At 38.7% G+C, this 17,155-nt stretch overlaps 1 protein-coding gene across 4 annotated transcripts in view; it reads right to left on the bottom strand.

Annotated features, from left to right (window-relative positions):
• The window catches only part of Tbck (TBC1 domain containing kinase), a 171,570-nt gene that overhangs the window by 100,748 nt on the left and 53,667 nt on the right, over positions 1-17,155 (bottom strand). Inside the window, exons 16-20 of one of the 4 annotated variants that reach the window (XR_015661625.1) lie at positions 14,671-14,733; positions 14,247-14,438; positions 12,849-12,899; positions 11,518-11,601; positions 7,513-7,598 (exon numbers count right to left, since the gene is read on the bottom strand). Coding sequence is in view for 3 of the 4 variants with exons in the window: in NM_001415033.1 (NP_001401962.1) it covers positions 7,513-7,598; positions 11,518-11,601; positions 12,849-12,899; positions 14,247-14,373; positions 14,671-14,733 (411 nt within the window). In the remaining variant the exon portion in view is untranslated. 4 annotated transcript variants of the gene reach the window in all.

The following is a 17,155-nucleotide window of genomic DNA, read 5'->3' as shown; positions in this document are numbered from 1 at the left end:
TAAAACTGGTCTTCAATAACAATAAGGGAAGAATGCCCACATATACGTGGAAATTGAACAATGCTCTACTCAATGATAACCTGGTCAAGGAAGAAATAAAGAAAGAAATTAAAAACTTTTTAGAATTTAATGAAAATGAAGGTACAACATACCCAAACTTATGGGACACAATGAAAGCTGTGCTAAGAGGAAAACTCATAGCGCTGAGTGCCTGCAGAAAGAAACAGGAAAGAGCATATGTCAGCAGCTTGACAGCACACCTCAAAGCTCTAGAGCAAAAAGAAGCAAATACACCCAGGAGGAGTAGAAGGCAGGAAATAATCAAACTCAGAGCTGAAATCAACCAAGTAGAAACAAAAAGGACTATAGAAAGAATCAACAGAACCAAAAGTTGGTTCTTTGAGAAAATCAACAAGATAGATAAACCCTTAGCCAGACTAACGAGAGGACACAGAGAGTGCGTCCAAATTAACAAAATCAGAAATGAAAAGGGACACATAACTACAGATTCAGAGGAAATTTAAAAAATCATCATCTTACTATAAAAACCTATATTCAACAAAACTTGAAAATCTTCAGGAAATGGAAAATTTCCTAGACAGATACCAGGTACCGAAGTTAAATCAGCAACAGATAAACCAGTTAAACAACCCCATAACACCTAAGGAAATAGAAGCAGTCATTAAAGGTCTCCCAACCAAAAAGAGCCCAGGTCCAGACGGGTTTAGTGCAGAATTCTATCAAACCTTCATAGAAGACCTCATACCAATATTATCCAAACTATTCCACAAAATTGAAACAGATGGATCACTACCGAATACCTTCTACGAAGCCACAATTACTCTTATACCTAAACCACACAAAGACACAACAAAGAAAGAGAACTTCAGACCAATTTCCCTTATGAATATCGACGCAAAAATACTCAATAAAATTCTGGCAAACCGAATTCAAGACCACATCAAAACAATCATCCACCATGATCATGTAGGCTTCATCCCAGGCATGCAGGGATGGTTTAATATACGGAAAACCATCAATGTGATCCATTATATAAACAAACTGAAAGAACAAAACCACATCATCATTTCATTAGATGCTGAGAAAGCATTTGACAAAATTCAACACCCCTTCATGATAAAAGTCCTGGAAAGAATAGGAATTCAAGGCCCATACCTAAACATAGTAAAAGCCATATACAGCAAACCAGTTGCTAACATTAAACTAAATGGAGAGAAACTTGAAGCAATCCCACTAAAATCAGGGACTAGACAAGGCTGCCCACTCTCTCCCTACTTATTCAATATAGTTCTTGAAGTTCTAGCCAGAGCAATCAGACAATAAAAGGAGATCAAGGGGATACGGATCAGAAAAGAAGAGGTCAAAATATCACTATTTGCAGATGATATGATAGTATATTTAAGTGATCCCAAAAGTTCCACCAGAGAACTACTAAAGCTGATAAACAACTTCAGCAAAGTGGCTGGGTATAAAATTAACTCAAATAAATCAGTTGCCTTCCTCTATACAAAAGAGAAACAAGCCGAGAAAGAAATTAGGGAAACGACACCCTTCATAATAGACCCAAATAATATAAAGTACCTCGGTGTGACTTTAACCAAGCAAGTAAAAGATCTGTACAATAAGAACTTCAAGACTCTGAAGAAAGAAATTGAAGAAGACCTAAGAAGATGGAAAGAGCTCCCATGCTCATGGATTGGCAGGATTAATATAGTAAAAATGGCCATTTTACCAAAAGTGATCTACAGATTCAATGCAATCCCCATCAAAATACCTATCAATTCTTCAAAGAGTTAGACAGAACAATTTGCAAATTCATCTGGAATAACAAAAAACCCAGGATAGCTAAAACTATTCTCAACAATAAAAGGACTTCAGGGGACATCACTATCCCTGAACTCAACCAATATTACAGAGCAATAGTGATAAAAACTGCATGGTATTGGTACCGAGACAGACAGATAGACCAATGGAACAGAATTGAAGACCCAGAAATGAACCCACACACCTATGGTCACTTGATTTTTGACAAAGGAGCCAAAATCATCCAATGGAAAAAAGATAGCATTTTCAGCAAATGGTGCTGGTTCAACTGGAGGTCAACATGTAGAAGAATGCAGATCGATCCATGCTTATCACCCTGTACAAAGCTTAAGTCCAAGTGGATCAAGGACCTCCACATCAAACCAGACACACTCAAACTAATAGAAGAAAAACTAGGGAAGCATCTGGAACACATGGGCACTGGAAAAAATTTCCTGAACAAAACACCAATGGCTTACGCTCTAAGATCAAGAATCGACAAATGGGATCTCATAAAACTGCAAAGCTTCTATAAGGCAAAGGACACTGTGGTTAGGACAAAACGGCAACCAACAGATTGGGAAAAGATCTTTACCAATCCTACAACAGATAGAGGCCTTATATCCAAAATATACAAAGAACTCAAGAAGTTAGACCGCAGGGAAACAAATAACCCTATTAAAAATGGGGTTCAGAGCTAAACAAAGAATTCACAGCTGAGGAATGCCGAATGGCTGAGAAACACCTAAAGAAATGTTCAACATCTTTAGTCATAAGGGAAATGCAAATCAAAACAACTCTGAGATTTCACCTCACACCAGTGAAAATGGCTAAGATCAAAAACTCAGGGGACAACACATGCTGGCGAGGATGTGGAGAAAGAGGAACACTCCTCCATTGTTGGTGGGATTGCATACTGGTACAACCATTCTGGAAATCAGTCTGGAGGATCCTCAGAAAATTGGACATTGAACTGCCTGAGGATCCAGCTATACCTCTCTTGGGCATATACCCACAAGATGCTCCAACATATAAAAAAGACAAGTGCTCCACTATGTTCATTGCAGCCTTATTTATAATAGCCAGAAGCTGGAAAGAACCCAGATGCCCTTCAACAGAGGAATGGATACAGAAAATGTGGTACATCTACACAATGGAATATTACTCAGCTATCAAAAACAACGACTTTATGAAATTCATAGGCAAATGGTTGGAACTGGAAAATATCATCCTGAGTGAGCTAACCCAATCACAGAAAGACATACATGGTATGCACTCATTGATAAGTGGCTTTAGCCCAAATGCTTGAATTACCCTAGATGCCTAGAACACATGAAACTCAAGACAGATCAAAATGTGAATGCTTCACTCCTTCTTTAAAAGGGGAACAAGAATACCCTTGGCAGGGAAGAGAGAGGCAAAGATTAAAACAGAGACTGAAGGAACACCCATTCAGAGCCTGCCCCACATGTGGCCCATACATATACAGCCACCCAATTAGACAAGATGGATGAAGCAAAGAAGTGCAGACTGACAGGAGCCGGATGTAGATTGCTCCTGAGAGACACAGCCAGAATACAGCAAATACAGAGGCGAATGCCAGCAGCAAACCACTGAACTGAGAATAGGACCCCCGTTGAAGGAATCAGAGAAAGAACTGGAAGAGCTTGAAGGGGCTCGAGACCCCATATGTACAACAATGCCAAGCAACCAGAGCTTCCAGGGACTAAGCCACTACCTAAAGACTATACATGGACTGACCCTGGACTCTGACCTCATAGGTAGCAATGAATATCCTAGTAAGAGCACCAGTGGAAGGGGAAGCCCTGGGTCCTGCTAAGACTGAACCCCCAGTGAACTAGACTGTGGTGGGGAGGGCGGTAATGGGGGGAGGGTTGGGAGGGGAACACCCATAAGGAAGGGGAGGGGGGAGGGGGATGTTTGCCCGGAAACTGGGAAAGGGAATAACATTTGAAATGTATATAAGAAATACTCAAGTTAATAAAAAAAAAATTGTCTTGGGAGCAGCAAAGCTGAGAATCAGATGCACCTGGATAGGAACTTTCCTGTGCCCTGACGCATGGTGGGAGCAGTAAGTGTGGAGGAGACAGAAAAGAGGACGTCAGGTTAACTTATAATGAGTACTCCAGTCTGTAAGGTCTGTCACGTGTATATGATCTATAAATTCTCAAAAGAGTGAGCGTAGCATCCTTGTGTTCTAGCCACTGTTTTCACTGGAGTGATGTTTATTTAAGTTAATAGTGCAAAGGCTTGAGTAGATAAAACTGAAGAAATCACGACAGTGACCCCAACGTATAACAGTTATGTTTATGAGGGGTAAAACTGTGAGCCCTTTACAATTCTTCCCTAGTACTTTGTGAGATGACTTAGGAGGCAGGAAACTGTGCTCTGAACTAAACTGTGGGGGAGCTGGACACTCACCTGAGCTATGGGACTGCAAAAGCTTTCTTCAAGAGATACTGTTTTTACTTGAAAGAAAATAAAACTTTAAAGCTTGGACATTTGATTAACATTTCTTCAGTGAGTAAACTAAGCCTGTTACTTTAAGAACAATCTTGAGCTGAGATGAAAATTGTAATAATGCAAAACGGGCTGGGAAGATAGGTAAACAACTAAGAGCATCAACTAAGAGCTGCTGCCCCTCCAGGGGGCCTGGATTTGATTTCCAGCACCACTCAGCAGCTCGCACCACCTGTAACTCCAGTGCCAGGGGATCCAACTCTGGCCTCCATAAGAACCTGCACACACACACACACGTACACACACACGAGCGCGCGCGCGCGCACACACACACACACACACACACACACACACACACGCACCTTTCCACAGAAGAGCATAATTAAAAATAAAATAAATTTAAAGAGCATTACAAGATAATTTTTCATGGCGTACAGGACTATGTAACAGGGACAAATCTGTGATGAGTAGGCTACTGGTTGACACTGGTCTTTTCCTCATCTGATCTCCACCTTATATACTGAGGAAGGCTTTCCCACCTGAAGCCAGAGCTTGCTGGTTAGACTGCTGTAGGATGCCCATCTGTGATTTCAGTGTGGAGGAGGGGCACCAGGCCAGCTGGCAGCTGCGTGAGTGTCTGACATCTAAACTCAGGTCTTGGTTGGTCATTAAAAACTGTAGCCACTGAGTTACCTCCCTAACTAATGACTTGTTACATGAACAGTGATGACATTAACAAATGTGGTTTTTTTTTTTTGGAGTTTGTAAAATAAAATGTTTCATACTTGATAAATATGAAAACTCAGTCAATCTATATTCTGCAAATTAATGACATTAAAACATCATGCATGGGTGAAAAAGACATTAAAAATGCAAGGCAGACTAATGGACTGCAATGGCACACAGGAACAAAATCACTGACTAAGTTTCAGATTGTACATTCCAAGTAAGCTTAAAACACTGGTAATCAAAACAATGAGTGGCAACAAACTGAACACAGAAGCAGATATGAGAATCCTGCCATTTTAATTTAGAGACAAAAAGTATATAATAGCACTCTTCTGTTTTGAGAGAAACAGTTTTTCTCAAAAAATAAGATTTTAGCTAACATTATTATTATTAAAGTTTTACTGTTTGTTTCTGTGCAAGCGTGCATGTGCATGTGTGACACTGTCTTGCTATAGAGCACGGGCTGGCCTTGACCATCTTTCTTGGCCACCATGTATATAGAGTCAGTTGCTATCACTCTATACATGCTGTAAAAGCTACTGATCAGTGACACACATACACGAAGCTCCTGGGGATCCTCATTAACTGTAAGAACACACAGTGACCTTACGCTGTGGATAGCGGGGAGAACCTGTGTGCTCTTGTATATCTGCCCACTAGCAGTATGAGGATGCAATATATCAGAAACATTACAGATCTGAGGATTCAACTGAGGATTTGCTGAATAGCCATTGTTAAATATTCAAATTACAAAGGATTCTTTTAAACAAAAACTTATTAAACTATTTTGTCCTTCCTGGCTCAAATAATAAACCTTTGGTTTATAAGGTCTGGGCACTTTCTACAAGAGAGTAGCCAGGCTTCACTATGAAATAACGCTAAGAAGTTCATTGTATTCAAAGGCATTAGAGTTAAGGTCAGGCTCATGATAGAGTTAGACAAACACACACCCTGCAGATACTCCACAATCAGGATCTTACCTTGTGACAATGTAAATATAGTGTTTTTCCTGCAACATATTTTGATATAAAATCAAAAGCCCATTGTCAATAATCTCTTTGGAATAAAATCTAAAACTTCTTAAAGGACAGAAATAAAACAAACAAACCAAAAAACCAAAAAACCAAAAACCAAAACAAAACAAAACAAAAAGAACAAAGAAGAAACTAAAAAACAAGTATGTCTAAGAGGTCCCTCTATATTTTCTGTTTACATATACAAACTCAGACAAAGATGGCAGCAAAAGCTTTTAAGAGGAAGAGAATTAGGTAGTGTAAGCCCCTGTATCACCTGCAGTTATGTGACGACGGCTAGCCACTGTACCCCTGAATTTGTTAGTGTTATCTTCAGCTCGGACAGTAGGGTCAAAAGGATACCAGTTACTATAGAGAGGAAGGGAGGGAGGAAGGAGGAAGAGAGAGAGAGAGAGAGAGAGAGAGAGAGAGAGAGAGAGAGAGAGAGAGAGAGAGCGCCAGTGTCATTTCTCTTTAATGGTCACCTGACAACTGTTCATAGGAGGCAAGCTGATGTTATCCTGAACATTTTAGAAAAAACCAGTTCTCTTTAAGAATGAGGAAGCACACTTTACTGGTCTTGTTTTTTAAGGTCCTAGTGTATTTCCAGAAGCAGAAATGCATAAAGAAAGGATGATAAAAATCATCCTTGCCCCAACCTCTCCAAATAAGCATTACTTAATCTATATCTATGTAAATCACATAGCTGCCATGACTTAGAGAATCTAGGCATCACATCAGTGCACAATACCCGGAGCTACTCAAGCTTCTGCACTGCTTGGTGCTCGGAGTCCTGTGACCCACAGCAAATGGAAGGAGCCACGACTCACAATCTCCCTGCAACAGGAGGCTGCACCTCGGTGATGGGGGATTAATGAAGGCTTTGATAGGATTAGTTCTTGAGTGGGAGCTCAGTTTGGGATCTGATTATTACTGAACCCACTCTTCGTCTGAATGAATCCCAGCTCACAGTATTATTAGAGGCACAGTTACAATCTTCTCAGAGATAATTTTAAAAAACACTGAAGAACTAATAAAGATACTATTTTTAAACCCACTGTTCAATGGGTTTTAAACAACAAATAGTTAATAGTAAACATGGAAGGAATATGAAATGTTCTTTCATGTGAGGACATGGGAAGTAACCACACAAACACAAAGCTGTAATTACCTTTAGCAACTTGTGCAGACCTCTATGACCACCAATTTAAAGTACCATCTATTATTCTGTCATTTCTGCTCGACCTTACCACTTCCATCTCACTCTCTGCAGTGCTCCAGACACACTCACATCAGGGATGAAGCCAATGCTCCAGACACACCCAAGTCAGGGATGAAGCCAATGCTCCAGACACACTCACATCAGGGATGAAGCCAATGCACCAGACACACCCAAGTCAGGGATGAAGCCAATGCTCCAGACACACTCACATCAGGGATGAAGCCAATGCCCAGGTTTACTCACATCAGGGATGAAGCCAATCTCGTTGAGGTGATTACTCAGCTCTGGATCATGGAAGGAGATCATCTGGGAGAACACAGTCAGGTACTCTGAAAGGACAACAATGCTGGAGACAACCACTGTCTGCAACAGTCTCCAGCCTTAAGTAAGTGAGCCACAGCTTACACGGGGTGAGAATCAAACTGCTCCACAGAACAGTGTCCTTCAAGGTGTAATTTCCATTCCGTTACTACCTGAGTCACAGTGCTAAGTAGTAAACTGATGCACAAAAAACAATCCCACAGTTTACTTTCAGAGCTATCTGTTATTTCTTGAGTCATAAATTAAACACAGGATAACTGATATTTTCCAACCAAAGTGTACAAATACATTTGCTCCAGTAACAGTGAATATGTTTCTCAGTGATATGTTGAGAAGGTGGAACAGACATGTATGTAAGGAACAGTAAAGACAAGTCGCACAGGAGAGTAACTGCCTCAAACTGCTTTCTATATACAAATTTCAGCATCTTTTATAGCTGCAAATTTTTCCTACATATAATTCTGTTTGGCATATGTAGAAATATGAACTTAATTGGTTAACAAAAATTAATAGAAAGTAAGTAAATGGTAGGCAATTGAAAATATCTTTGTTGGGACAGATAGCTAGGTGTGTAAAAGCCTGTTGTTGCAAGCATGAGGAGCTGAGTTCAGAGCCAGTGCCCACACAAAAGCTGGGTGTCTATAACCCCACACTGAGATAAGGGGCAAGGCAGACTCTAGGGATTGCTAGGAGCTGGTTCAGTGAGAGACCCTGTCATGAAAGACAAAGTGGAGAGCGATTTAGAAGACAGTTAACTTTTCCATCCAGTACCCACATGAATGTACATTGAGTACCTGCACGAACACACACACACACACAGACACAGACACACACACACAGACACACACACACACACACACACACACACACACACACACACACACACACACACACAGAGTAGAGGGTATACACTCAGGCTTATCTCTTCAAAGGAAGCCATGTTCACCTGTCTCCTTTCCTGAACACTGGGAGGTACTTTACAGCCTGGTGACCCTTTGCTGTCTGTAGGGCCAGGCTTCACCTGAATCCCCCAGAATATTACGTTTGTTTATCCAAGACTTTTGTCCTAAATCTTGAGAATTGCTCCTGGGTCCACAAAACCGTCCTTATGAGAGGTGTCACCTGTACTTTACAACAGAATCAGTAACTTCTGTTATCTTAGGCCCAGCCAATCCTGACTCCCATCGGTACCATGTTTACCTCAGTCAATCTCCCTAGACCTTAACTTCAACACTGTTTCTGAGTCAGCAGAAACCATTTTTATGAAGGAGCACATATGTACTTTGTAAAGGAATTTCAATGCAAACATATCTTGAGCTTTGTTGAACACATGTGACAGAGTTAATTGTCACCAGAAAAGTTTTTTTTCAAAATTGTACTATCAGACTGCTTGTTTAAGCCCTAGTGATGGCTTTACAAGTTGAGCTGAACTGAATTTCATTCTAGTCTGTGGATTGTTTCACTGCTGGCTGTAGAGCTTGTATGAACCCTCCACACACACACACACACACACACACACACACACACACACACACACATGTGCATGTACATTACACATACACACATACGAGCACACACACACACGCATGTGCATGTACATTATACATACACACACACATACGAGCACACATACACACTCACACGCCTTTTGTTTATTCTAATTCTATTACAAGTTGTAGGGTTAAATATGAAGAATATACCTCACTTTCCCCATTGTTTCAACAGGTTACTATTTGTACCCATTTATTGATTACCTACTAATGGACCTAAATAAGATTGTGTGGTAGCATGTGTTCTAAACAATAACTTTGTTAAAAACCAAACCAAACCAAAACAGAACCCAAAACCAACATTAAAGGCTGTGACCCCAGCCCTTTGTGAGGAGTGGGAAGAAGACTGTGATGTCTACCACAGCCTGGGCTACAAGGTAAAACTAAACAAAGCACAGCTCGACAAATGCCCTCAGTTTCTTTTTTGAAATTGAAATCATAGTTACAATAAAAATTAAAAACTTTCCTTTGATAATCTAAATTTTCTTTGATAAAATAACTAATTTTTAAGTGAATTATTTGGTGAAATATCTCTAAAAATAAGGTTTCCTTGCTTTATAAGTTTATGTAAGGATCTATGTTATTTTGAGAAACAGTAATAAGTAAAAGTAACCTATTACTGTTTTCACTAATGCTATTCCTAATTACTCCTTGTATTTTATAGTTACTTGCTAATAAATGCTGGGTGTACGTTTAATAAGCAGCATCAAGTCAAGCAAAGGAAATGTCAGCGCTCTACTCGGTTTAATGACATCAACAAGTCCCAGCCATGACCTAACATGGGCCTTGTTTACTCATTCTAGATAAAGAATGGATGTTCAACCATCACATTTCTTGATTTACTCTTCATTCCATTTGCCCGCTCCCCCAGTTTAGAACAAAATGGTATAATTTCAATGAGTTCAAGAGTTACAAACCAAGTTGAAATCCTCAGTTAACTTTAACATTTATCTTTTCTTTAACTGCTTTTATAAAACCACCCTAAAATGTCAAGTGTAGTTTCAGTATAATTCCACAAAACCAAATAAAACTTCCCATATTTTAATAAGAAAATTTGTATTTTTATTTCTTGAAATGAGGTCTATAGTGATGATGCTTCCTAATTTTATTGTCCTCTCCTACTTATTACATTCACACAATTATAATCCCAAAGAAACTGATGTAAGATTTCACCTGATATAATTTTAATGGCTCTTTATAAATAAGCTCTATTTGTTTGTAAAACATGCATGAAATACACTGAGATGAACTTTCAATTCCATGCAAGTAACTGTGCTGGTCTCCTCTCTGATCAGCATTTCAGCACTGATGCCCTTAGCAGGAAAAAGCAGAGGTGAAGGATGCAGATGACAGATTCTAAGCAAATGACTGTGCCTGCTTACTGTTCAGAAATAACCGACTTCATTTGCTAACTATTATCTCCCAAGGTTTCTAGTTTATCCTGAAGTTGATGGTCGCATCAACATCAGAGTGATGCTGCGGGGTCGTGGGCTTCCAGCTCCAGCAGGTAGAGCAGGAGGAGCAGAGCCAGGTTGAGCTACACACCTGAGTTTCATGTCAGCCACAGTCAGAACCCAAGCCAGTCAAACAAAACTGATACAAGATATGCTGACTCTGGGCACTCCAAAGAAGCCAATAGATGAAGTTATTTCCCACTAAGAGAGCAATAAAGGCCTAACCTCCCTACTAAAAGCCAAAGAACAACTACAAATATTTCTAACTGAATGGGAAGAGGGGTTCAAGAGAAGAGAAAAATGATTTCTCAAACATGAGGTGGAACTGGAGCTTGAAGCAGCACCTCACACATGCTAGGCAAGCACTCTACCACTCAGTTAGCCTGGATTGAGGGCTATGCGTGTGAGCCATTCTTTCTAAGTAAGCAAGCAAGCTCATCTGGTAGTCTTTCTAGTTCAGATAAAATTTTCTATACTGGAAAAAAATCTTAGTACTGTATTCTTTCCATTTAGCCTTATCTTTCCATGTGAATATACCTTGATCCTATAAAACAATTATGTTGTTGCTCAATTTCATTGGCTAGCATATGCATATACTGTAAGCTATAAAATCTATTTTCAATATCACTAAACTCTAATGAATAGACTCCTCCAAAATATCTTGTTTTCATTTTAACTGGTAGAGACGATTTCCAATTCTCAAAGTAACAAGTCTGCACTGAATTGAGAGCAGATATTAAATAGTCATCAGAAAAGGACCATAATTCCTTTAATAATTATAAGGAAAAAAAATCCTGATATTCTTTCTGGGTTTTGGTGATGAACCATCAACATATGCTACTGGGTCAAAACTATTTTCCTGAAGATTGGTGTCTTGGTAGAAATGTGTTCCTATATGAAGACAGGAAAAGGCATTTGCTTACCTTGTATTACATGTGAGTTGTCTTTCAAGAAGAAGTTATACAGATATTTGGGAATAAAAGCAGACATGCATGCATACGCCAAAGCTGAGAAAGAATAAATCCACAGTCAGTTAAAGAGTAGTGAGCAGCTCTTACTCACTCAGCGCACACTCTGTGCATCCACTACTAATAACGATTATGTCAGTAAGTGCTGGGAGTGCAAACTTACAGGGAGAAAAGCTTCTGGTATTTAAAGGAGACACTGAAAGACAAACATTCCAGTAATTTCAATTTCAAATTTCTGTGGCCATCACTATCCCCCAATAATAAAATCTTAATTGCCTGGACTTTATTTTTTTAAACTTGTAAGCTCATTACTAACAAGGTGCAGGAATCTCATAATCCTTAATTACTGCTGATGCAAGCAAAGTTCCTGGCCTTAGGAGGACTAGTGCTGACCTGTACTTTAAAATGAGACCTTTTACTACTCTTGGATCCATAACTAATCAATGGATATACTGGAGTAATCCCAGCAAAAACCAGATCAGACTAGTGAGTGAACTTATCAGAAGAGAGCACTATACAGTCATTCAAGGAAAGAAATCTAAAATGTCAAGATTATTGCATTTCTACTCAACTTCAAAAATTCTCATTGCCTATGATAAGACTGTATATGAAAAATGGAGATTTTGAGGTAAGATGTCTATATATTAAGGTAATATAGGATATCATACTACACAAGTGATATAATTCAGAGTTCTAAATTTGAGTGTGTCAAATCTAACACAGTACTTGAATAATCTTCTATAAAAGGTCCTATAACAGAGTGATAGAAACCAGAAACCCTGCCAAACAAGGTTGGCAGCACTGGCATATGGGTGCGAGTTCATGAGAAGAAAACAGACACAGGATCAACCTCCTGGTCCACAAGAGGCATGAAGAAGTCTCCATTAAACAAGTATGTTTAGGATAATACGTGTAGGATTTATAATAAGAGAGAAAGCTAACCAGTATTTATTAGTTTATAAATTATTTAGAAAATATATTTAACAGTAATTTCTAGAAAGGTCAAAGTCTTCTCCCAAAGATCATAAAAGTAGTCATTAAATTGGGTAAAGGAATTCAGCAGAATTAGAACAATTTCCACCTGGGACTTTTTTTTTCCTTTGACAAGGAATACCCTTTAATACTCAACTAATTATTTTCATCCTTTAAAAGAAATGAACACAGTTTCACAATATTTTATGATATGTGCAAGGTAAAATACAAGAACTTTAAGACAACACTTCTGGTTTGGGCCTGATATTTAAGAATAATATGCATAGTGATTTCCCAGTGGTAGAAAAGCTTACCTTCATTGTTGAAATTTAGATACAGGAATGGAGCACAGAGTGAGTCAAGACCTAATGGAGAGAAGTTGGAACCAAAGAGATAAATGAGTACACTCCAGTAGAACTGGAGAGGCCCCACTCCATTCCTGCATCCTCCAAATAGATCAAGCACTATGCACACATCGACACAGATGTGCATCCTGTCAGTAGTTGTGATGCAGAATAAATAGTAGGGTCATCAGTGTCCAAAACAAGGCAAAGGGCAGCACAACGGTACTGACGTAAATATGTAGGAGCTTCAGATACACTCACAAGTGTGACCCAAACCATGTGTGAATTTGGTAATTATTTAGCCTCTTCAGGTATGTTTTCTCATGTAGGAGATGGATCTTTGTCATATAAACCTTTTTTCTTCAGGATTATGAAATAAAGTACACAAACACACTTATTTTATTGATTATGGTCTTTTAATCTGTTACCATGCTGAAAGAACACATAAAATGGCCCTATAATGGGTTAGGAGAAAATGCACTCTCAGGTGTGCTGGGCAAAAATGATCATACCTCCAAGAGTGGTCAGTAAGCAATACAAAACTCAAAAACAAAAACCACTGCTCATAACAAAACACCCAAAAATGGGGTTGGGTTGAATAGGTTTCTTATTTATGAATTAATGATCATAAAGATAGAATTGGCAAATGAAGAAATCTAGTCTTAGAGACATTAACAATATCAGAGAGAAAAAGGAAACAGAGCACCACGACCTCAATGGAGGAGTTAGGGGAAGGACTGAGGAGCTGAAGGGGTTTGCAGCCCCCCCCCCCCCAGGAAGAAGAACAATATCAACCAACCAAACCCCCTAGAGCTCCAACAGACCAAACCAGCATCCAAAGAGTACACGTGGAGGGACCCATGGCTCCAGCTGCATGTGCAGTAGACGATGGCATCGGTGGGAGGTGAGGCCCTCATGGAGGCAGGGTGTTGGAGAATGGGACAGGGGGTTTAAACTGGGAAGGGGGATAACATTTGAAATGTGAAATAAAATAACCAAGAAAATAAAATAAAAGAAGGCAGAATAAAAAATGAGTGATTTAAGGTGCTACTCCTTGCTAATAACTGCGATAATTCTTTATTAGAAAGCTTTAGTAGTAACATTCTCAAATACCCTAACATCTTACATGGCATGAGCCATTTCATTACTCTGATAAGATTAAAACTATTTCTACAGATTAAACTCTGTTTTCCTGTCAATGTTGACTATTAAATATGTAAAATGAATCTTCGATGCATTTAGACCAAGTCTGTTTAATAATTAAAAGTTAACATCTTCAAAATGCACTGGAATTTTAGAGGTTTTTTTCACCCCTTCAAAATGAAAGAGAAAAGACTTGAAGAAAGATTCTAATAACTGAAATGTTACCTTGCCAGTACACAAGATCAGGATGAGAAACTACCCAAGCTTTCAGCACACGCCGGAACTTTGCATGGCCTTCTGGTGATGACAAGAGTTCGTCATACTGATGACAGCGGGGGATATCCACTTCAATCTGTGAGCAGCAAAGCAGGAAGTGTCACTGAGACAGAGGATCCCACAGACTTTGAGCTCTTGCTTCTTCAACACAGATAAGAAGAGACTGCTTCAGAATATTTTACCTTCATAATCCGATGATAAACTGTATGAGTTTTTAAATTAATCTTTGGAAACATCACACATTAGTTTCTGGGTATAAGAGAAACTCTTTTCACATACTTTGGGCAGTGGCAGAACATTCATAATGGAAGGAAGAGGTATTCTCATACCTTCTAACAGTTAAGGAACTGGGAGAGTTGCTTAAACACCTTACTTGTCTGTCTGTGGGAATCGGAGTGTCTTTATCAATGGCATCGTACTTGGCGTGAATAGCTCCCTGCAAAAAATAATGTAACATATAAATTCCTTATATTGTTAATAAAATTGGGATCATAAGTATTTTAATTTTTCTAGATTTGGAATATTTGCATAGAATTTACTGGTATAGTATCTCTAATATAAAACTTACTGGTATAATCTCTAATATAAAATTTACTGGTATAGTGTCTCTAATATAAAATTTACTGGTATAGTATCTCTAATATAGAATTTACTGGAATAGTGTCTCTAATATAAAAATGCAAACCTCACTTTTTTCAGCAATATGTCAATACTCAAAGCTCTTAGATTTGAAAATTTTGGATTAGTGATGCTTTAAAGGAAAAGCCTGTTTCTTCCAAAACCTAATTTTAAAGGTCAACCTAAATATGGATAGTTACATATAAACTAAAGCTTAGTCTGCAGCTTAGAAATTCTCTACGTCTTTGATCGTGTCTGAGGAAGGTCCACTCTGGTGGTTGATAAACACCTGTAATCCCAACACTCAAGAGAAAGACACAGGTACGCTGTGACAGTACAGTAAGACCTCACCTCAGAAAGAAAGAAACAAAAAACCCGACAACCAAAGAATCAGGCAGCTAGAGAGTATACCAAAATGTTATTTTCTGTGCATTACTAACTCATAAATCAACATTTTCATGAAAAAGATATTATTTTAGAAAGAGATTTATCTTATCAGAAAATTTTCTGTTAAAGCAAGTGAGGCAAACACAGTAAACTTGCTCAGAAGAATGACAGCAGCAGGAACACGGGTAAATATGCTGTGATCGGAGAACATGAGGCCCATTAACATTTCTTAGTTACAGCATCACACAAAGAATATCTGAATACACGACTTTAAATTTCGATCATGTTCTATAGGGTCACTCATGAAAGTTCTTATTTTATGACTTACTATAGTGGTAGAGAAAGCCAAGAATTTAGTAAAATTATTTACTGCATACATTTTTTGGAATATCTTTTAACAATGGGTTTGGAAAACCTGACAATGTGTGTTTCTGGACTGGAATACAGTATAGCCTTACAGCACTAGTTATTAACTAATTAGTAACATGGTAAGGAGCATCTGGCAAGCTTGTGAAGTAACCAAATACATTCAAAGAAATTTGTAGAACCTCATCAATAGAAACAGGAATAGAGAAAAAAGTTGTGCCAACAGAAGTCCATAAGTGTTAAAAACAGCTGAGGCCACACTGCAGATCAGGTCATCTGTCAGCAGCATTGGCCGACACAAATGCACTCCGTGGCTTTTTTGTTAGTCTGTTTTGATTTGAGAGAGGGGTGCAGGCAGGCTGGCAAAGGACACACTCTCAATAACACAGGGAGTTGGATGGGTAGGGAGGTAGAGAGGACCTGGGAGGAGAAACAATATGAAAAATACATTGCATAAAATAATCTGAATAAAAAACTTTAAAAAGATTAAAAATGGTTGAGGGAACTAGAATGGTGGCATATATCTATATAGCAGACAGAAGGAAATTGATAGGAAATGAAACAATATGAAAAGGACATGTCACCCTCATGACTTGTCACCAGACTTCTGCAAACACAAGCTTGGTGAGTAACTCTGGGACAGCGCACTTTCCCACCCTGCTGCAGATCAGGCATAGAAGACAAATTAGCTATTTCTCTTGGCAGGTTGGCCAAAGTGGAACAGCTAGGATAAAAGCTAATAAACTACATTCATAACTTTGACACGCCACAACTGGATTTAAATATTAATCAATTTGGACCCACTTATGAATTAAAGTTGTATTTAAAAAGGAGCATGCTTCATAAGCAGGATGGCACTTTTAATTGATATCTGTTCACTAGACAACCGGTTTAAAATGATATTTTCCATGGTACTAATAAGTAAAATATTAAAGCACATCAATATAATTATATTTTCTATTCTATGCTTTTCAAATATTTTTCTACTTAAAATTGTCAAATATTTTAATTTATAATTTTCTATTAATAGAAGTAAAATTAGATATAAAGCATTACAGTTTTCCTGAGATAGGATTCACCCATTGTTGTGATAAAATTAAAACAGCGTGCTCATCCTTGTTCCTGCGAGGTCCCACTCTGCACGGATCCACGTGCTCTTGCTGCTTCTCTCAGCTGCTTTCACACATTGTCCCCTCAGCCTTGTTATCATGCCCAAGACACACATAGCGTTCCACTGGCCGAGCTAGCGTGGCCCTACCACGCTAGCCCCAAGCATTCTATAGCTTAGCACAGCTCCTGTCACTGACTCTGCTCACACTCCGAACAACCCAGTGAAGTCATGACTCAACAAACTAACCCAGGAACCAGATTTGTATTAAATGCTCAATGCACAATACATCCACACGATTAACTTACAACCAATTGATGAGGATATAAACTGCCCACCTAGATAAGATATAGTTTGCTCATCTAGACATACAAAGCCC

This window comes from Rattus norvegicus, chromosome 2, assembly GCF_021556685.1.
Source record: "Rattus norvegicus strain SHRSP/BbbUtx chromosome 2, alternate assembly SHRSP_T2T, whole genome shotgun sequence".
NCBI lineage: Eukaryota > Metazoa > Chordata > Mammalia > Rodentia > Muridae > Rattus > Rattus norvegicus.
This window is presented reverse-complemented; position numbering and strand designations above follow the sequence as displayed.